Source organism: Chlorocebus sabaeus, chromosome 6 (assembly GCF_047675955.1).
Source record: "Chlorocebus sabaeus isolate Y175 chromosome 6, mChlSab1.0.hap1, whole genome shotgun sequence".
NCBI classification, from domain to species: domain Eukaryota; kingdom Metazoa; phylum Chordata; class Mammalia; order Primates; family Cercopithecidae; genus Chlorocebus; species Chlorocebus sabaeus.
Window position 1 is genome coordinate 8509254 of NC_132909.1, and position 20008 is coordinate 8529261.

Consider the following 20008-nt stretch of genomic DNA (forward strand, 5'->3'; position numbering starts at 1 on the left):
CTGACCTCTGAAATATCTATAGGTCTTTTATTTTTACTTTTTTGCTTGAGACAGGGTCTCACTCTGTCACCCAGGCTGGAATGCAGTGGCATGATAATAGCTCGCTGCAGCCTCGACCTCCCAGGTTGAAGCAATCCTCCCACCTCAGCCTCCCAAGTAGCTGGTACTACAGGTATGTACCACCACGCCTGGCTGATTTTTAATTTTTTTTTGTAAAGATGGGGGTCTTCCTATGTTGTCTAGGCTGGTCTCAAACTGCTGAGCTCAAGAGAGCCTCCCATCTTGGCATCCCAAAGTTCTGGGATTGCAGGCTGAGCCACTGCGCCTGGCGTGTCTTGCTGTAATATGTAATAGAGCCAGGACTTACTACAGTGTTAGACCGAGGAATCTCCCGCTGGGCTCAGGGCAGTGCTGACACTCGGCAGTGGGCCTGCTTAACTATTCCTGGAACACGCTCCAATTCAATTTCCAGACTCCACTCACACACCTTGGGACTAGTTCAATGAGCTCAGGTGCCTGCTACATAAATAACTTTTTTTTTTTTTTTTTTAAACGGAGTCTCGCTCTGTCACCAGGCTGGAGCGCAGTGGTGCAATCTTGTCTCACTGCAACTTTCGCCTCCTGGGTTCGAGTGATTCTCCTGCCGCAGCCTCCCGAGTAGTTGGGACTACAGGCACTTGCCACTATGCCCAGCTAAATTTTGTATTTTTATTAAAACAGGGTTTCACCACGTTGGCCAGGATGGTCTTGATCTCCTGACCTTGTGATTCGCCCGCCTCAGCCTCCCAAAGTGCTGGGATTACAGGCATGAGCCACCACGTCTGGCTGATAACATATTTTATATTATATAGTTATAAATATAGCCATGGGGCCGGGCGCGGTGGCTCAAGCCTGTAATCCTAGCACTTTGGGAGGCCGAGACGGGCGGATCACGAGGTCAGGAGATCGAGACCATCCTGGCTAACATGGTGAAACCCCGTCTCTACTAAAATACAAAAAACTAGCCGGGCGCGGTGGCGGGCGCCTGTAGTCCCAGCTACTCGGGAGGCTGAGGCAGGAGAATGGCGTGAACCCGGGAGGCGGAGCTTGCAGTGAGCTGAGATCCGGCCACTGCACTCCAGCCTGGGCGACAGAGCGAGACTTCGTCTCAAAAAAAAAAAAAAATAATAAATAAATAAATAAATAAATAAATATAGCCATGGGCCGGCTATAATATAACTGAGTATTGCAACCATATAATATCAGCAGGGCCTGTTACAGGAGCCCAAAGTCTTACTTAGTATTCTAATAGCCCACAGGAGGCTGCAGCAATGACGCCCATCTGGCTCTAATATCGGAGGCGCAGGGCTGCAATACAAGATAACCGAGACCTGCCCTGTTTTCACACGGTAGGTCTGATGCCTGTCTTTTTAGGTTTTTGCTTTGAGATAGGGTCTGGCTCTGTCGCCCAGGCTGGAGTGCAGTGGTGTCATCCTAGCCTGCTATAGACTTGGACCTCTGGGCTTAAGTGATCCTCCTGCCTCAGCCTCCCGAATAGCTGGGACTACAGACCCAACTGAATTTTTTTTTTTTTGGAGATGGGGTCTCACTCTGTCACCCAGGCTACAGTGCAGTGGCATGATCTCGTCTCACTGCAACCTCCGCCTCCTGGGTTCAAGCGATTCTCCTGCCTCAGCCTCCTGAATAGCTGGGACTACCACGTCTGGCTAATGTTAATATTTATAGTAGAGATGGAGTTTCACCATATTGACCAGGCTGGTTTCGAACTCCTGACCTCGTGATCTGCCTTGGCCTCCCAAAGTGCTGGGATTACAGATATGAGCCACCGTGCCTGGCTTAATTATCATTATTATTATTATTGTTTTAATAGAGACAGGAGTCTCCCTATGTTGCTCAGGCTGGTCTCTAACTCCTGGCTCAAGCGATCCTTCTGCCCTGGCTTCCCTAAGTATTGGGATTACAGGTGTGAGCCACAGCACCTGGCCTGACTGCTATCATTATAAACCCAGAACCGTACTATAAAAGCTAACTTTCCTGTGAAAAGGCAATGCCATTGGGGCCCCCTATAAGTATTCGACAGAATATTCTAGAAACATGCTAACACAGACTCAACATCCCGTGGCAAACCACCAGGGCTTGCTATAATGGAGCCAGGATTCTGCAATCATACAATAAATATTAAAACAAAAACCATGGGTCCATTACAGCAAGGGCTGCCTTCCAGAGGCCCTGGTCCTTAAGCCTGACCAAGGGGCCCCAGGGGATGCTGTAACATGACACTATGGGGCCTTTCTCCAACAGCAGGCTGAGGGCCCCCCGCATTGTTACTTTCCAGTGTACACTTAATCAGGACAGTTCTATCCCATTATCACACGAGCATTTTTTTTTTTTTTTTTTTTTTTTTGAGACTGAGTCGCCCTCTGTTGCCCAGGTGGAGTGTAATCTCGGCTCACTGCAACCTCCACCTCCCGGGTTCAAGTGATTCTCCTGCCTCAGCCTCCTGAGTAACTGGGACTACAGGTGCACGCTATCACACAGGCTAACTTTTGTATTTTTAGTAGAGACATGGTTTCGCCACACTGGCCAGGGTGGTCTTAAGCTCCTGACCTCAAGTAATCCGCCTGCCTCGACCTTCCGAAGTGCTGGGATTACAGCCATGAGCCACAGGACCCGGCACACATGAGCATATTGATCCTCCCAATAGGGCAGGGAGGCAAGAAGCCATTTAACAGATTAGGAAACTGAGGCTCTGTGGTGGAGGAGTGGGTCTCTCTTCCAAGGCGACACACGGCTAGGGAGCTGCAGGGCCAGAAGCTGGAACAGAGCCTTGGTGGGTCTCTGTTGCATCTGGGGCCTCCGGCTCAGCTTTACTGCTTCCAGTTATTGAGGCCCTGAAGCCTAGGGGTCAAGGTCCGCCCAGTGAAAATGTGGCAACTTCACATCATTAATTCCTTCACGACCATCCATTTTCCCATCAGGAAGGACGCTGGTGTTGAGGCGGACGTACGTTATCAAGGACAGTAACCACCATGGCTTCTGAAGTTTTGCCAAAACTTCAGATGTGTGGCCTTCTGGCCAAGCATCTGTGACTTCATATTGCTGAAGCATTATGGTATCCCTGGGGGCTGCAGCTTTCTATACGTTTGCTGTAGCTGAACCAAAAAAGAAGGCATATGCAGATTTCTACAGAAATTATGATTCCATGAAAGATTTTGAGATGAGGAAGGCTGGTGTATATATATATATATATTTTATTTTTTATTTTTTTTGAGATGGAGTCTCACTATGCTGCACAGACTGGAGTGCAGTGGTGCGATCTTAGCTCACTGCAACTTCTACTGCCTGGGTTCAAGTGATTTTCCTGCCTCAACCTACGGAGTAGCTGGGATTACAGGTGCCTGCCACCAGGCCCAGCTAATTTTTGTATTTTTAGTAGAGACGGGGTTTCACCATCTTGGTCAGGCTGGTCTTGAACTCCTGACCTCGTGATCCACCCACCTTGGCCTCCCAAAGTGCTGGGATTACAGGCGTGAGACACTGCATCTGGCCGGAAGGCTGGTATCTTTCAGAGTGCAATTATCTTGGAATATAAAGAATTTCTTCAGGTTGAATTACCTAGAAGTTTGTCACTGACTTGTTCCTGAACTATGACACATGAATATGTGGACTAAGAAATAGTTTCTCTTGGCCAGGCATGGTGGCTCACGCCTGTAATCCCAGCACTTTGGGAGGCCAACACAGGTGGATCATGAGGTCAGGAGTTTGAGACTAGCCTGGCCAACATGGTGAAAAATTTACTACAATTTTTCTCTACTAAAAATTTAAAAATTAGCTGGGTGTGGTGGCGCACATCTGTAAACCCAGCTACTCAGGAGATGGAGGCAGGAGAATGGCTTTAACCTGGGAGGCGGAGGTTGCGATGAGCCAAGATTGTGCCATTGCACTCCAGCCTGGGCGACAGAGCAAGACTCTGCCTCAAAAACAAAATAAAATTAAAAAATGAAAAGAACCTATAGTCCTTATCCCCACTCTTCAGGTGCAAGGCCTGTCGAGGGGTTCCAGGGGGTCTTTTAAACTTGGTCTTTGCATCCACCAGGCCCAGCAGAGGTCCTTCCCCAGCACACACTCTGACCCCAGCACACAACCTGACGCAATGGGGTGCCAAGGAGACGCCCCAACAATCGAGGAGGAAACCGGGGAGCTGGGCTGTTGTTGTAAACACAGCCGCCCCACCCGAACGGAAACACCTGCGGCCGAGGGGAGGGGGCCGTGACCTCCCATCCCCCTCTGGGTCTCCGTCCCCTCCCTCTGGAGTCCACACTCCCCCTTTGCCCCTTGCTGGATCTCTACTGCCCCCAGCATAGGGTGGGGTGGGTGTGCAGTTTCTGCGACTCAGGGCGTCGTCCCCCCAACCTGTCCCTGCCCCTTCCTGCCCTCTTTGATGCGGCCCCACTTCCTCTGGCAGGAACCCCCGCCCTCCCTGGACCTGGGTATAAGGCAGGGACTGGGCCCACAGGGAGGCGGCGTCCCGCGAGACAGCAGCAGCAGCAGCGACTCCTCTCCCCATGGCCCTGTCTCCCAACCCTTGTACCAGTGCTGGGCTCAGACCCTGGTACAGGCCTGGGGGACAGGGACCTGGGGACCCCGGCACCGGCAGGCCTGAAGGGGTGAGGTCAGTGGGCATTCAGACCTCCCTTCCCTGTACCCCCATCTCTGCTGCGGCTTTGATGCAGGTCTCTCCCCTTTGGGTCCCACAGACCCTCTGGTGCGCTCCTGCCTTGCTGCCTCCCCACCCCACGCCTGTCATCCCACCTCTGTGATGCGCAAAGTGCACCTGTTTCTATCGTACCTGCCTCTCCCGGTGGTCTCTGTGCTCTCCCCAGCTCTGCAAAACCCTTCCTCCCCATATGCCACAACCCTGGGCCACCGTGTCTGTCCTGCCCTGTTCCTCCCAAGGCCCCCATCTCTGTGGCCTCTGGGTGTTGGGCCATCTCCAGGCGCTTCCTACTCACTCCCTTCCCAGCAGCCTGGGCCCCGGTGCCACTGGGCGGGCTCCAGGGCAGCGTCATGATGCCACTTGCCCACACCACCAATCTCCTTACTTCGATTTTGAGGCAGCCGGTGCAAAGGAAGTTTCTAGAATCTGAGATCTGGAACTCAGCTACTCACTGGGACTCCAGGTGGAGGACTTGGCCTCTCCCAGGTGACTTTCCTCATATGCAAATAGGCATGGTGCCCAACTAGTAGTGGGTGGTGGGTGCATGGGGCCCCCTCCTTGGCTATAAGCAGGGATAGGAGGCCTAGGCTGAACTCAAGAGCTTTACAGTTCACAGCCAGACAACAGACTCAGCACGTCGCACTCTACTTGGGTGAGTCCATGCCCACAGCAGGCGGGCTGCAGCTTCCCCTCCTCCCCACCCGAGGTGGTCAGGAAAGAGACAGACTAGGGCCTGGAGGACCCAGGGGCCTCCGCCCTCACTCACTTCCTCCCCAGAGACCGGAGGGGGCGGGAGGACAGCACACCAGGTAATCAGCCTTATTCAGACACCGAAAAGGTGACAAGGACCAAAAAAGGAGACCCAGGGGAAGACAGGCATCTCAGGCTCCACTGTCCTCACCCACAGACACACGCTGGAGGCCTCTCTGACAGCAGCCTTGCTCAATTCCCCGAGGGACACCCCCATCCCCCCAGTGCTCTGGTAAAGGCACAGAGATCCCAAGTCTGGCCTGGGAATGAGAAAATAACTTTATTTCATTGTGGGGAGCGGGCCGATGTCCAGACTCAGAACTTCTGGAACTGCTTCTTGGTGCCGGCAGCCTTGGTGACCTTGAGCACATTGAAGCGCACTGTCTTGCTCAGGGGCCGACACTCACCCACTGTGACGATGTCACCGATCTGGACGTCCCTGTGGAGGCAGGTAGGGCCATGTCCTCAGGAGGGGCTACCCCGGCGGACTCCAGGAGGCCCTCCCTCCCCTTCGCCAGGCTGAAGGCTCTCTGCTTTGGCTCCACCAAACCCCAACCAAGATCTATTTGCCAATTCAACCTCCCTCTCATTCTTTGGTACAAACTTTGTGCCAAGTACCAAGCTCAACGCTGTACACAGAGCAGGCGACCACCCTTCTGAGGACTGCTGGGGTGGACGAGCTCCATTTCACAACCAAACTGGAGGCCCCCAGGTTGTCAGTGGCCTCCTCACCACCCCACTCCAGCAGAGCAGCAGGGGGATCCTGTAGCACCCACGACCACAGGCCCCTTATCGCTCAGCATCAGTTCAGGCCACCCTCCTCCCTGCCCACAGGACTTTTCACCTTGCTCCCAAGATCCTCCCGCCCAGAGGTCCACCATTATCAGCTGCCCACATCCCCACCCTCATTGTACCTGGCTGACATCTGGCACCCACCCTGCCTGAAGGTGCCCTCTGAGGAAGCAGGACTTTGTCCCTGGCTCACCACTGAACCCCCAGCATCTCACACCAAACCTGGCACGTGATAAGCTCTAAATAAAACATGCTGAGGGAATGAACAAACGTTTAATTCCAACATTTCTGAGGTTCCCATGTGGTGTAACCTTTTGGTTCCAAGGCACCTGTCTATTACAGGTTCAGCACCCCAATCCAAAAACTCATTGAAATGCTGCAAAATCTGAATTTTGTGTGTGTGTCTGAGAGAGACAGGGTCTTACTCTGTTGCCCAGGCTGGAGAGTAGTGGTGCCATCTCGGCTCACTGCAGCCTCCACTTTCTGGGCTCAAGCAATCCTCCCACCCCAGCCTCCTGAGGACCTGAGACTACAGGCACATGCTACCACACCTGGCAAACTTTTGTATTTTCTGTAGAGGGTTTTGCCATGTCCCCAGGCTGATCTCAAACTCCTGGGCTCAAGGGATCCTCCTGCCTCAGCCTCCTACAGTGCTAGGATTACTGGCTTGAGCCCGGTGCCTAGCTAAAATCAGACACTTTTTGCGTACCAGCACACCTTTGCTTTCCCATGGTTCAATGTATGCAAACTTTGTTTCACACACACAATTATAAAATGTACTGCGTAAGATTACTTTCAGGCTGTGTGAATAAGATGGACATGAAACAAATGAGCTTCGTGTTTAGACCTATGTCATATGTCACATCCCCAAAACATCTCATTATGCATATGAGAACATTCCAAAATCTGGTCCCAAGCGTTTCAGACAGAGATATTCAACCTGTGGAACACTTTGATTCTGAAGAACATATAATATAAAAATCCTGAGACTCTGGGGCTTCCCAGAGATGCCACCTCAGTCACCCACTCCCTCAGTTGGCCTTAAATTGGCCTGAGCTGGAATCTGAAGGCTGCGAGAGTGTGGTCTGAGCAACCTGATGGGCCACTGTGCTCACCTGAAGCAGGGGGACAGGTGCACAGACATGTTCTTGTGGCGCTTCTCGAAGCGGTTGTACTTGCGGATGTAGTGCAGGTAGTCTCGGCGGATGACAATGGTCCTCTGCATCTTCATCTTCGTCACCACACCTAGGAGCAGGGGCAGATCCTAGGTCAAGTCCCATGGGAAAGAGGGCCATGGGTAACCTGGGGCATGCTGGAAGTCAGCAGCAGCTGAACAGGAATCCCAAAAAGCCCTGTTTCCGGCATCAGTTTTAACCAAGTGGCTTTCTCAGCAGTGCCCACGTGGGCATCTGAAGACCATCGTGAAAACCGACATCATCTGCCAATGCCCCTGCCTGTACCCACAAGTTTGCATTCCCAACCACCTCTCTCACCCAGGACCCAGGAGTCTGGGCCCCAAGCCTCTTCTTTCAGTATTTCAGGCCCCAGACACCAAGAACTCCCGCACTTACCAGAGAGGATCCGCCCTCGAATGGAGACATTACCAGTGAAGGGGCATTTCTTGTCGATGTAAGTGCCCTCAATAGCCTGAACGGATAGGAAAGAGAAAGGAGTCAGCCTGGGGCAGGCGGTTCCTGAAAAGAGCCGGGGGCGTGGCCCCAGGGAAGCGAACTACAATTCCCATCAGCCCCGGGACCAGCCACTCAGACATGGGCAGTGCAACTCGATGTAGACACACGTGCAGGGACGGCAGGGTCCCCTTCTTTCTTCTGAGGTTCCCCGCACCTCTTTGGGTGTCTTGAAGCCCAGACCGATGTTCTTGTAGTACCGCGGGAGCTTCTCCTTGCCAGTTTCTCCCAGCAGGACCCTCTTCTTGTTTTGAAAGATGGTCGGCTGCTTTTGGTAGGCACGCTCTGTCTAGAGGTGTGAGAAAACTGATGAGCTGCTAAGTTTGAAGCCGGCAACAACCAGCCCTAGAGACCTTCCCAGAACCTCCCAGACCCCATTCTCTACATTTACTTGCAAAGCGCTGGCCTCCAAGGCCTGGTGCCCCAGAATCACCCTCTAAGACACGACCACCCCGACCTTACCTGTAATTCATCCTCAGATCTAAGCCCGAGGTTATTTCAATTTATATACTCCAGAAGGCCTCCCAGGGCTTGCAAAATTCATCCTCTCAACCAGGACCACCCCTCTCACACCCTGGACATCTTTCAGCGAGGATCACTCTCCAAGACCCAAGGTCGCCCACCCAGGATTCACTCCTTATGTAGTACATAAAGACTCAGAATTAAATACCAAACGGCAGGCTCCTTGGATTCGCCCTTAGGAGTCCTTTTCCACAGAATTAACCCTTAAGACCGGAAAACTCCAAGGAAACCTTCTTAAACTTGGTTTTTAAGAAGATAAGTCCTAAAACGCTTGAGCCTCCATTAACGCCCGGAGCCCCCAGGAATTAGGAAGCACTCGTCTAGAAACAGGCAAAAGCATGCGCCCTCCGCCCCAGCTAATCTGAAGAAAATAATCACAGACGCCCGGAATTAACCCCCGAACTTGGGCGCCCGGCTCTGCCCTCCCGGATGCGCCCCTGAAGGCCAGGGCGGACCCCGCAGCCTGACACCAAGCCTGGAGCCCGCACCTGAATGTCCGCCATCTTCCTGGCCGCCTGAAAAAAGAAAGTTGCAGGGGCGTCCGGGTTTCCTTATCGACTACGCAGGGGCTGGAGAGGAAGTTACGTAAGGAGCGGCGTACACGGCCTTGGGCGGGGCCTCGAGCGCGACTCTGATTGACAGGCTGCACTTCAACCAGCAGACGATTCGGGGACCGTGAAGTACTGACGGGCGGGAAGTGGTGGATACTGTCTCGCGAGAGTCTTAGGCCCCACGGCGCCGAGCGCGATTATTCAGGCTGGTAAGATGTGACCAGCCTTCAGCCCGCCCGTATTATCGCGAGAGTCGTACGGAGTCCGTCCTGTTTCTGCGCGGCGTAGGCTCCCGTAGGATTTGGATACCGCGTGGCTGTGTTCGTTCGGCCTTCAAACTGGATGAGGCGGCGGCCATCTTTTTGAAGGGCAGGCCGCCGGAGAGTGCTAGGAGCATGTGTGGCGGTGTCGCCATCTTTGTTAGGGGCAGGAGCTGCCCACGAGCTTTCAGAAGTGCAATGAAAGTTACTCTCGCCGAGTGCAGTGGCCGCGCCTGTAGTCCCAACACTTTGGGAGGTCGAGGCAGGAGGATCGCTTGAGCCGGGGAGGTCATGGCTGCAGTGAGCTATGATTGCGCCACTGCATTCCAGCCTGGGCGACGGAGCGAGCCCGATTCAAAAAAAAGAAAAAAAAAAAAAAAAAAGAGAAAGCAAGCTACTCTCCTCATTTCGTCCGCAGACGGTGATTTAATTGATGCCGGGGTTGGGGTGGAGTGATCCTTCTGCTGGTTTTCTGTCGATAACAGGATCGTCTAGTAGAACTTTATGTGATGGAAATTTTCTATATCTGCGCTGGTGGATACGGTAGTGACTGGCACTCGAAACGTGACTTTTATGACTCAGGACCTAATTTTTGTTTTTGTTTTTGTTTTTGTTTTTTTAGATGGAGCCTTGCCGTGTTACCCAGGATGGAGTGCAGTGGCGCGATATGAGCTCACTGCAACCTCCGCCTCCTGGATTCAAGCGATTCTCCTGCCTCAGCTTCTTGAGTAGCTAGGATTACAGGCACGCGCCACCACGCCGGGCTAATTTTTGTATTTTTTTTTTTTTTTTTTTGAGACGGAGTCTCACTCTGTCGCCCAGACTGGAGTGCAGTGGCGCGATCTCGACTCACTGCAAGCTCCGCCTCCCGGGTTCACGCCATTCTCCTGCCTCAGCCTCCTGAGTAGCTGGGACTACAGGCGCCCGCCACCACGCCCGGCTAATTTTTTGTATATTTCAGTGGAGACGGGGTTTCACCGTGTTAGCCAGGATGGTCTCGATCTCCTGATCTTGTGATCCGCCCGTCTCGGCCTCCCAAAGTGCTGGGATTACAGGCTTGAGCCACCGCGCCCGGCCTAATTTTTGTATTTTTAGTAGAGATGGGGTTTTGCTATGTTGGCCAGGCTGGTCTCGAACTCATGGCTTCAGGTGATCCACCCGCCTCAGCCTCCGAAAGTGCTGGGATTACAGGCATGAGCCACCGCACCCAGCCGAGGACCTAAAATTTTAAATTTGACTGTGTTATATCTAAATAGCCACATGGGGCTAAAGGCTGCTGTGTTGAACAGCGCATGTCTATAGCTGAATAATGACAGTATTTTATGTATTTTTAGAGACTCCCTAGGGTCTCTCTCTGTCGCCCAGGTTAGAGTGCAGTGGCTCAATCATAGCTAACTGCAACCTCGACCTCCCCAGCGTCAGGTAGTCCTCCCAACTCAGCCTCCCAAGTAGCTGGGACTACATGTGTGTGTCACCATGCCCAGCTAATTTATTTTTAGTAGAGACAAGGTCTCGCCATGTTACCCAGATTGGTCTCGAACTAGTGATTCTCTGGCCTCGGCCCCCGAAAGTTCTGGGAACACGTGTGAGACGGCACCCAGCCTCCTCTATTCATATTTAAGTGCTCAGTACCCACAGGTGGGGTCAGTGGCTTGTGTATTGTCTATCATTTAGTGCAGCTATAGAACATTTTAATAATAATTTTTTTTAAAAGGCCGGGCGTGCTGGCTCACACCTGTAATCCCAGCACTTTGGGAGGCCGAGGCGGGCGGATCACGAGGTCAGGAGATCGAGACCATCCTGGCTAAAACAGTGAAGCCCCTTCTCTACTAAAAATGCAAAAACAATTAGCCGGGCGAGGTGGCGGGCGCCTGTAGTCCCAGCTACCTGAGAGGCTGAGGCAGGAGAATGACGTGAACCTGGGAGGCGGAGCTTGCAGTGAGCCGAGATCGTGCCACGGCACTCCAGCCTGGGCGACTGAGGGAGACTCCGTCTCAAAAAAAATCGAGGCCGGGTGTGGTGGTTTTGGGAGGCCGAAGTGGGCGGATCACGAGGTCAGGAGTTCGAGACCAGTCTGGCCAACATGGTGAAACCCCGTCTCTACTAAAAATATAAAAATTAGCCGGGCGTGGTAGCACGAACCTGTAGTCCCAGCTACTTGGGAGGCTGAGGTAGGAGAATCATTGGAATCCGGGAGGCAGAGGTTGCAGTGAGCTGAGATCATGCCACTGCACTCCAGCCTGGGTGACAGAGTGAGACTCCATCTCCCAAAAAAAAAAAAAAAAAAAAAAAAACAACAAAAAACCAAGTTTTGCTGGACAGTGCTGTTATAGACAGAGGTTTTCTCTGTGTGTGTGTGTGTGTATGTGTGTGTTATCTCAAAAGTCTTGGTGCTTTTTTATTTTTATTTTATTTTATTTTTGAGATGGAGTCTCGCTCTGGCCCAGGCTGGAGTGCAGTGGCACAATCTCGACTCAGTGCAACTTCCGCCTCCTGGGTTCAAGTGATTCTCCTGCTTCAGCCTCCAGAGCAGTTGGGATTACAGGCATGCGCCACCATGCCTAATATTTTGTATTTTTAATAGAGATGGGGTTTCGCCATGTTGGCCAGGCTTGTCTCCAACTCCTGACCTCAAGTGATCCACCTGCCGCGGCCTCCCAAAGTGCTGGGATTATAAGTGTGAGCCACTGTGCCTGGCCGTATTTATTTAATTTTAAACAGGATCTCATCTCACTCTGTTGACCAAGCTCTAGTGCAGTAGTGTGATCACATCTCACTACAGCCTCAACCTCCCTGACTCAAGCAATCCTCCCACCTCAGAATCCCAAGTAGCTGGAACCACAGGCACCCACCAACATGTTCAGCTTAATATTTTTGGTAGATATGGGGTCTGTCTGTATTGCCCAGACTGGTCTTGAATTCTTGGGCTCAAGGGATCTTCCCGCCTCAGCCTCTTGAGTAGCTGGGACCACAGGCATATGCCAACCATGCCTGGCTAATTTTTTTTTTTTTTTTTTTTTTTGGGCCGAAGTCTCACTCTGTCGCCCAGGCTGGAGTGCAGTGGCGCGATCTTGGCTCACTGCAAGCTCCGCCTCCCGGGTTCATGCCATTCTCCTGCCTCAGCCTCCCGAGTAGCTGGGACTACAGGCGCCCGCCACCTCGCCCGGCTAATTTTTTGTATTTTTTAGTAGAGACGGGGTTTCACCGTGTTAGCCAGGATGGTCTCGATCTCCTGACCTCGTGATCCGCCCGTCTCGGCCTCCCAAAGTGCTGGGATTACAGGCTTGAGCCACCGCGCCCGGCTAGATTATGCTTTAAAGCAGGGGGCGGTGGCTCATGCCTGTAATCCCAGCACTTTGGGAGGCCGAGGCGGGCGGATCACGAGGTCAGCTGATAGAGACCATCCTGGTGAACACGGTGAAACTGAAAGAGACACGGTGAAACTATCTCTACCGAAAATACAAAAAAATTAGCCGGGCGTGGTGGCGGGCGCCTGTAGTCCCAGCTTCTAGGGAGGCTGAGGCAGGAGAATGGTGGCGGGAGGTGGCGGAGCTTGCCCCGCTGCACTCCAGCCTGGGCGACAGAGCAAGACTCCGTCTCAAAAAACAAAGAAAAAGATTATGTTTTAAGTCTGAGTATTCCTGGAGCAGGCTTTGCTGGTGAACGGGAACCCATGTGGGGACTCTGGCAGGGGTAGGCACCACCCATGTTCACTGATTCTCAGGGAAAACACAAGCCACTGTGGTTCCTCAGATTTTTCTGGAAAGGTTAATAAGCCCACGATGGAATGGTGTGGCAAGTTAAAATCTGTCAGCATAGCACTGTCCGCTCATCTTTCTCCGGGGTTATGTTGTACATGTAGTATACAACTACCAAAGGGTTATCCCTGAGTCTTGGCATCCAGTTGCCAAGGACAGACAGCATGAATCTAGCTTCCTTTACTTCACAGCATGTTTACCTTTTTTTTTTTTTTTTTTTTTTTGAGACGGAGTCTCGCTCTGTCGCCCAGGCTGGAGTGCAGTGGCCGGATCTCAGCTCACTGCAAACTCCGCCTCCCGGGTTCCCGCCATTCTCCTGCCTCAGCCTCCCGAGTAGCTGGGACTACAGGCGCCCGCCACCTCGCCCGGCTAGTTTTTTTTGTATTTTTTAGTAGAGACGGGGTTTCACCGTGTTAGCCAGGATGGTCTCGATCTCCTGACCTCGTGATCCGCCCATCTCGGCCTCCCAAAGTGCTGGGATTACAGGCTTGAGCCACCGCGCCCGGCCGGGGCATGTTTACCTTTCTTTCGTGTTTAGGCTGAATGTGGTGAAGTCCTGGGTATGACGTATTACGTGACCTGACTGCTGGACATCAGTAAAATGGGAATGGGGCCCACCCCAGCAAGCTTTGACCTGGGACATTTTATTAAATTGCTACCAAGTACTAAATGCTCCGTATCAATGCCCTTTCCAGGATTCAGACTGGCAGACCTAATGGGTTTCGTGCATAAAGCCTAGCATTATGTTATTCCAGTGCTTATCATTTGCAAAATGCTTGTTTCTACAGACTGCTGGGACTACATCAGCCTGGCAGTGGGGGATGGGTCCTTACTTTGCAGCTGAATTAGAATGAGTTTTACATTAACTGGAAAGCACCAGGTACTGCCAACCACAATTACTTGGTTTGTAAATGGTGTATATAAAGGATAATTCAATTTAGGGCAAGTCACAATTTTTTTTTTTTTTTGAGGCGGAGTCTTGCTCTGTTGCCCAGGCTGGAGTGCAGTGGCACTATCTCGGCTCACTGCAAGCTCCGCCTCCTGGGTTCACGCCATTCTCCTGCCTCAGCCTCCCGAGTAGCTGGGACTACAGGCGCTTGCCACCACGCCCGGCTAATTTTTTTGTATTTTTAGTAGAGATGGGGTTTCACCGTGTTAGCTAGGATGGTCTCGATCTCCTGACCTCGTGATCCACCCATCTCGGCCTCCCAAAGTGCTGGGATTACAGGCTTGAGCCACCGCGCCCGGCCTACAATTATTTTTTTGTTTATTAGCACAGCCTGTTCTACCCTCTTCAAGCTCCTCACCCCCCGTTTGCCAGGGGCCTGCCTCCACAGCAGACACAGTGCAAAGACGCCAGATTTCTTTAAAATCAATTTATTTATCATTACAAAATACAGGTGAGGAGCACGGCGATGCCTGTAACCCCTTGGTTGCGCATCTTCCCAGTCTATTTCTGCTTCTAGAAATACCCTGTGTACAACAGCAAGCTCATGCTGTTCCCAAGTGCTTGCACATTCTAACAGCTGCAGAGTATATGACCAGGTGGAAAGTCCAACAGATGCCCCACTCACAAGGTCGGGCCCTCCAGCCCATCTTCTGGCTCCCTTTCGCTAACAGTAACTGGTTGCTCTTCCTATTGGTCATAGATAAATGACAGCTGCACAATTCTCTGAGTGCTTTCAAGCAACCTCGGGAGGCAGTGACTAAGACCCTTTCCTTGCTCCCAGCTTCCTATGTCCCCGGCCGCCTGTGGCACCTGGACTACTGCTGCCCCTGGGTCCCGCACATTCCAGGGCGACGATGGAGGAAGGGCAGGCCACGCATGAGGAATTAACAGTCTTTATTGGGCTCAGACCAGGAGTCCGTGGGTCTTAAGGACCTGTGTGTATTTGTCAATTTTCTTCTCCACGTTCTTCTCGGCCTGTTTCCGTAGCCTCTGCCAAGAATAAGTGCAGGTGGTGGTGGTCAGGAGGGGTTTGACTGCCCTCATTACACCGACTCCATCCCACCCCAACCCCGGCTGGTCCTTTGCCAGTTAAGAGTCCTCTGTGGGCAAGACAGCACCTGTCAGGCCCATCCACGAGTGAGAGGCCCCCTCAGCACCAGCCTGTCCTCACCATGAGCTGCTTCTTCTTCCTGTAGTGGATCTTGGCTTTCTCTTTCCTCTTCTCCTCCAAGGTGGCTGTCACTGCCTGGTACTTCCAGCCAACCTCGTGAGCCAGGCGCCCCAGATAGGCAAACTGGGGGTGGAAGATACGAAGTTGTAAGGACATATAAGCCCCCACACCCTGAGGAGCCAGAGCTGGTGAGAGCTGGGAGGTGACTGACAGCTGGGGATACAACGCAGCTACTCCCTGCAGGCCTGTTAGAAAAGCACCCACCCTACCCTCCTGGCATCAGCTAAGCCGTCGGCATTGTCGCCATTCCCGCAGGGACATCCGCAGACCATCGTGAGATAAGGACATCATCTGCCAGGCTCCAGGCCCCAGGGTCCCTCAGCAGGCCTGAAATCCCCAAACTAGACGGTGCAGCGTAAGCTGGGACTCACCTTTCTTGTAGGCTTCAGACGCACAACCTTGAGGGCAGCAGGAACCACCATCCGCTTTTTCTGTTAAAGAAAGAGAGGGGCTTAGAGCCCTGGAGGGACAGAGAGGGAAGGGGGTTGGCTGGGCAGGCGTCTCAGCCAGTGCTGCTTTCATGAGGATCAAACAATGTAGGTAACTGAGGAACATCACAGACGCCACAGGCAAGGTTGCTGCCTTGTGGGGGAGTTGGCACAGCTCACCTTGTCATAGGGCGGTGGGATGCCGTCAAACACCTTGAGGCGGTCCAGGGCAGCCTGGCCTCGCTTGGTCTTGTGAGGCAGCATGCCTGTTGGGTGACGGATAGCAGGCCCGGTTAGAGAGGCTCATAAGGACGCCCACCCTCCCCACTGAAGTGGGCCCACGGGTGGCCTCAGATGGTAGTGCATGTGGAGTCATCTCATGGTCGAGAAACTCGAACGTGAGTGGGAGAAGTTCTCATCACCGGCCGCCTGCCCGTCACCACCTGCAGTCCCCACGCCCCGCTCACCTCGCACCGTCCGCCAGAAGATGCGGCTGGGGGCCCGGAAGTGGTAGGGGCCTCGGGAAGGGTTGGTGTTCATCCGCTTGCGGAGGAAAGCCAGGTACTTCACTAGGGAGAGGGGAGAGTGTGAGGCCCACCCGGTCTACCAGCACCCCCAAAACCCCACTTCCAAGGGCTTTCTCAGAAACCCCAAGCAGTCTCTCCCAACACGACTGGAATTGCTTTCAGAGTCTCAACACCCCATTGGGAGACCCTCTCCAGTGCTCCTCCCAGGCCTTAACTTACACTTATTTCTGTAGAAATTGCCAGAAATGTTGATGCCTTCGCAGCGTACGACCACCACCTTCCGGCCTAGAAGGAGGGAAAGGGTTAGGAAGGGCCGAGCCACCTGAGGGTTCTCCCACCGCCTGTGCAGTTACCCTCCAGACACAGCGCAGTACTTGCCAGAGCTAAGTTCATGTTTAAATGAAAAGCTAGCCTAATAGAAAAGCACTTCTTGAGCCTGGAGTCCCCAACCCTGGGGAATAGTGGCTGGCAGGTCTCAGAGCGGTGCATGGGGTTGATCTCATGGCCGTGAGACTCAAACGAAAGATGGTGAATGTTGCTCATCACCGACCACCAGCGGGGGCCCATGACGGGGGGGGGGGGCCGCGAGCAGCGACTTACCCAGCAGTACCTGTTTAGCCACGATGGCCGCCAGGCGGCCCAGGAGATGGCCTCGACCATCGAGCACCAGGACCTGTGGGAGACAAGGGCAAGAGGGCTCAGAGACAACGACAATCTTTCTGTGATTGTCCTCACAAGCAAGCATTCCCTTCTTTTGCCCAGCCAGCAAGGTGCCTTGCACCTAGCCATCTGAGCTGGGAACTATGCACTAGAGCCCCACTCTACCGATGAGGGAACGGGCTGAGAAAGCAAGGCTGCCTCAGGATCAGTGAGTGAACAGTGTAAGGGGCCTGAACCCCCTCATATCTCACTTCTTCTATGAGTATGATTTTACACTCAGATTGCATTTTGCAACGCAACAGGATTTGAATGAAGACCAGGAAGGCTCTGCCCCCTGACTATCCAGTTACAAGACCTTGAAGCTAATAAACTGTAGGATTTGTTTTTGAGACAGGGTCTTGCTGTTGCCCAGGCTGTCGACCTCCCAGGATCCATCCTCCCACCTGGGCCTCATGAGTAGCTGGGACTACAGGCACACACCACCACACGCAGCAAATTTTTGTACTTTTGTTGAGTCAGGGTTTTGTTACGTTGCCTAGGCTGCTCTTGTACTCCTGGCTCAAGTGATCCGCCTGCCTCAGCCTTCCAAAATGCTGGGGTTACAGGCTTGAGCCACCGTGGCCAATCAATTGTAGGATAACACAATCTAATTCTCTTCTAAGGTATAGGGTCTTCCTACCACGAATTTAAATTGGAAGAAAACCGAATTTCAGGTGGGATAAGATTAGGTAGTCAAAAGTCCATGCTAGCTCTGCTATAGAGTCACTCTCTTTCCCGGGTAAACTGCTCAGATACCAAACCTCAGCTTCCTCCAGAGCAGAAATCCTGGCCGGGCGCGGGGGCTCACGCCTGTAATCCCAGCATTTTGAGAGGCCTAGGCGGGCAGATCACTTGAGGTCAGGAGTTCGAGACCATCCTGGTGAATAGGGTGAAACCCTGTCTCTACTAAAAACACAAAAATCAGCTGAGCATCGTGGCGGGCCCCTGCAGTCCCAGCTACTCGGGAGGCTGAGGCAGGAGAATCACTTGAACTCAGGAAGCAGAGGTTGCAATGATCCCAAGATCACACCATTCCACTCCAGCCTGGGCGTCACAGTGAGACTCCGTCTCAGAAAATAACTAAAAGAGTAGAAATCCTCATTGTTTTAATGCAAAAGCATGAAGCACACACTTGTTATTACACAGGCTTTGTAAGCGTTGGTACAAAGAATCTAAATCCAAACAGACTTCCTGAAGTCGTGACCTTGGCCAAAAATCACCAATCACCAAGCTTTAATTTCCTCCTCTGTAAAAGGAGGATACCCTATCTACCTCGAGAATATCGTCAGGCGAACTACGCAAATCATTGCAAACTATGCTGGGCACAAAGACACATGCTTGGTGAACACAACCTGCCTAAATTGGCCTGGCTCTGCAATGTCCGCCCCCGCCCCAACCACAGACAAAAAACCTTTCCAGGGCCAACCCCTTCTTTATACTTAAGTAGCTACACCAGGAGCCAGGGAAAGGGCCCCTAGGTGTCTGCAAGCCCTAAAGATGTTCCAACCTTGTGGAAACATTCATCACAGCTCTCGAGTTCCAGTAACACGCCTCAGGACAATCGTCAATCCCCAAAACCAGGGAAAACGAGTTCATTCCTGAGTATCCGGCAGCCAACAGCTCTCTCGACCCCCCGCAGAAAGGCATTGAGAATTAAAACAACCGGAGCGCCAGGAGACCCCGATTAACACCTCCACGTGAGATCAAAGTAGCCCGCGCACTGGGCGGGATGAAAATACCTTCCATTTTGGCCAAAACTCATTGCCCCGACACCGCCCGGTCACACTTCCGCGCGTTCCTCATCGCTGAGGGCACACAAAGGTCCAATTCGGTCAAGACTCGACCCCAGGGACCCCAGCCACTACCCGAGTTCAAGGTAAGCGAAGTCTAGTTGTAAAATACCTGTCCTGTCCTGAAAGCTCCGTCACCCTCACCTCGAGAAGGAAATGCCGCATTGTAGCCAACCCTAGGCCTAATGAGAGCCGCGGCATTTCCTACAGATGCCCCTTATCCCAAAAGACTTCCATTTTGCTTAATTGTGGACGTTAAGCTCCACAAAACATGCAGGAGGACAGAGAGGGTGCGACCCCATTCCGGCCTGGATCCCACCCGGCCCCGTGCGACCCCGTGCCGCCCCGGCCCGCGCGGAGCCCGCACCTGCACCTCCGCCATCTTCGGCAACCGCCTGGGAAAGGAGGAGGTCTTGTCGCAGGGTTTCTTATCCCTTGAAACAGGGGCGGCAGAAGTGACGCAACGCGGACTGCGCGAACAGCTTTCTGTGTTTTCATTGGTCAAAGCGTTCTGCGCGTGCGCAGAGATTCCCCAGGGAAGGCGGGTCCTCTTCCGAATGTCCAATCCGGACATTCTTCCGGTTGGACCCTCCGCATTTCGTTCTGTGCCCTGCGAGAGATCACGTGGGGCGTGGAGGCGGTGCTGCTGGGGCGCTGCCGTCCAGCCTCGGCGGCCATGTTTTTGAGAGGCTGTTCATCTTGTTCAGACGCCCTGTCCGCCATGTTTGTGAGGGGAAGCGGCATTACCCTTTCAAGCGACTGAAGGCTGCAGGACTTCTGGTGGCCCGCAGGGGGAGACCAGACCCGCCAGGCCCGCCCTTCCGCGCTCAGTTCAGGCTTACTTTATTTTCTGAGACAGGATGTCGCTCTGTCGTCCAGGCCGGAGTGCAGTGGGGCGATCCTGGCTCACCGCAGCCTCGACTTCCCGGGCTCAAGGGATATATATATATTTATTTATTTTTGTTGTTGTTGTTGTGGCCCGGGCTTGGGGGGAGTCTTGACATGTTTGGCCAGGCTGGTCTCGAATTCCTGGGCTCAAGCGATCCTCCCGTTTCAGCCTCCCAAAGTGCTGGGATTAGCGGCGTGAGCCCCGGCGTCCTGCCCATTCTAGGCTTGGAGATTTGGATTCTTGTGTCTGGTCGACTTCACTCTGACCTGGACAAACCCCTGGCCTTATCCGGGCATCAGTTTCTCCTTCTGTAAAACAGGTGGAGGTGGTCTTCTCCAGGGGCTCTAAGAGTGGATGAAGGAATGGCTTCTAGATGCCTGGCTGCACTAATCCGCTGAGCGTTCCTCAGAGGAACTTCTCACTTTCTGGACTGTCGGCCTTTGCTTCAGTTGGGTCC

At 53.0% G+C, this 20008-nt stretch overlaps 2 protein-coding genes, 5 non-coding genes and 1 pseudogene across 10 annotated transcripts; all 8 read right to left on the reverse strand.

Moving 5' to 3' along the window:
• Nucleotides 1-2379: 2379 nt before the first annotated feature.
• On the reverse strand, nt 2380-5634 carry LOC140711825 (uncharacterized; annotated as a pseudogene).
• Nucleotides 5635-5728: 94 nt separating this feature from the next.
• Nucleotides 5729-9382, reverse strand: RPS11 (ribosomal protein S11). Its single transcript, XM_007997567.3, has 5 exons — nt 8958-9382; nt 8105-8236; nt 7831-7906; nt 7375-7504; nt 5729-5906 (listed from the first exon to the last, which is right to left on the reverse strand). The coding sequence occupies exons 1-5, from the start codon at nt 8970-8972 to the stop codon at nt 5783-5785; spliced, it is 477 nt and encodes a 158-aa protein (XP_007995758.1). The 5' UTR covers nt 8973-9382; the 3' UTR covers nt 5729-5782.
• Nucleotides 7615-7702, reverse strand: LOC119621816 (small nucleolar RNA SNORD35). The gene has a single exon (XR_005238415.1). It is a non-coding gene; the product is annotated as a small nucleolar RNA SNORD35 (small nucleolar RNA).
• Nucleotides 9383-14864: 5482 nt separating the features above from the next.
• Nucleotides 14865-19100, reverse strand: RPL13A (ribosomal protein L13a). 4 transcript variants are annotated; one of them, XM_007997566.3, is made up of 9 exons: nt 19030-19063; nt 18612-18677; nt 16774-16846; nt 16393-16458; nt 16114-16215; nt 15827-15912; nt 15590-15649; nt 15159-15281; nt 14865-14977 (listed from the first exon to the last, which is right to left on the reverse strand). In XM_007997566.3, the coding sequence occupies exons 5-9, from the start codon at nt 16184-16186 to the stop codon at nt 14891-14893; spliced, it is 429 nt and encodes a 142-aa protein (XP_007995757.1). In that variant the 5' UTR covers nt 16187-16215; nt 16393-16458; nt 16774-16846; nt 18612-18677; nt 19030-19063; the 3' UTR covers nt 14865-14890. The 4 variants fall into 4 exon arrangements, with proteins under 4 accessions (XP_007995757.1, XP_007995756.2, XP_072872293.1 ...); XM_007997565.3 differs by lacking the exon at nt 18612-18677 and having other exon boundaries at nt 19030-19100; XM_073016192.1 differs by lacking the exon at nt 18612-18677 and having other exon boundaries at nt 16784-16846; nt 19030-19066.
• On the reverse strand, nt 15429-15514 carry LOC119621817 (small nucleolar RNA SNORD35). The gene has a single exon (XR_005238416.1). It is a non-coding gene; the product is annotated as a small nucleolar RNA SNORD35 (small nucleolar RNA).
• Nucleotides 15714-15784, reverse strand: LOC119621814 (small nucleolar RNA SNORD34). The gene has a single exon (XR_005238414.1). It is a non-coding gene; the product is annotated as a small nucleolar RNA SNORD34 (small nucleolar RNA).
• On the reverse strand, nt 15991-16075 carry LOC119621812 (small nucleolar RNA Z195/SNORD33/SNORD32 family). Its single transcript, XR_005238412.1, has one exon. It is a non-coding gene; the product is annotated as a small nucleolar RNA Z195/SNORD33/SNORD32 family (small nucleolar RNA).
• LOC119621813 (small nucleolar RNA Z195/SNORD33/SNORD32 family) lies at nt 16643-16726 on the reverse strand. Its single transcript, XR_005238413.2, has one exon. It is a non-coding gene; the product is annotated as a small nucleolar RNA Z195/SNORD33/SNORD32 family (small nucleolar RNA).
• Nucleotides 19101-20008: the final 908 nt, after the last annotated feature.

What these genes read in the sequence shown, in the direction of transcription:
- RPL13A (XM_007997565.3), bottom strand. An exon ending in CAATTTCTACAGAAATAAGT is followed by an intron (nt 16,216 to 16,392) that starts GTAAGTTAAGGC and finishes CCCTCTCCCTAG; the next exon opens with TGAAGTACCTGGCTTTCCTC. An exon ending in GTCTGAAGCCTACAAGAAAG is followed by an intron (nt 15,282 to 15,589) that starts GTGAGTCCCAGC and finishes TTCCACCCCCAG; the next exon opens with TTTGCCTATCTGGGGCGCCT.
- RPS11 (XM_007997567.3), bottom strand. An exon ending in GCTTCAAGACACCCAAAGAG is followed by an intron (nt 7,907 to 8,104) that starts GTGCGGGGAACC and finishes CTATCCGTTCAG; the next exon opens with GCTATTGAGGGCACTTACAT. An exon ending in CACCTGTCCCCCTGCTTCAG is followed by an intron (nt 5,907 to 7,374) that starts GTGAGCACAGTG and finishes CTGCCTCCACAG; the next exon opens with GGACGTCCAGATCGGTGACA.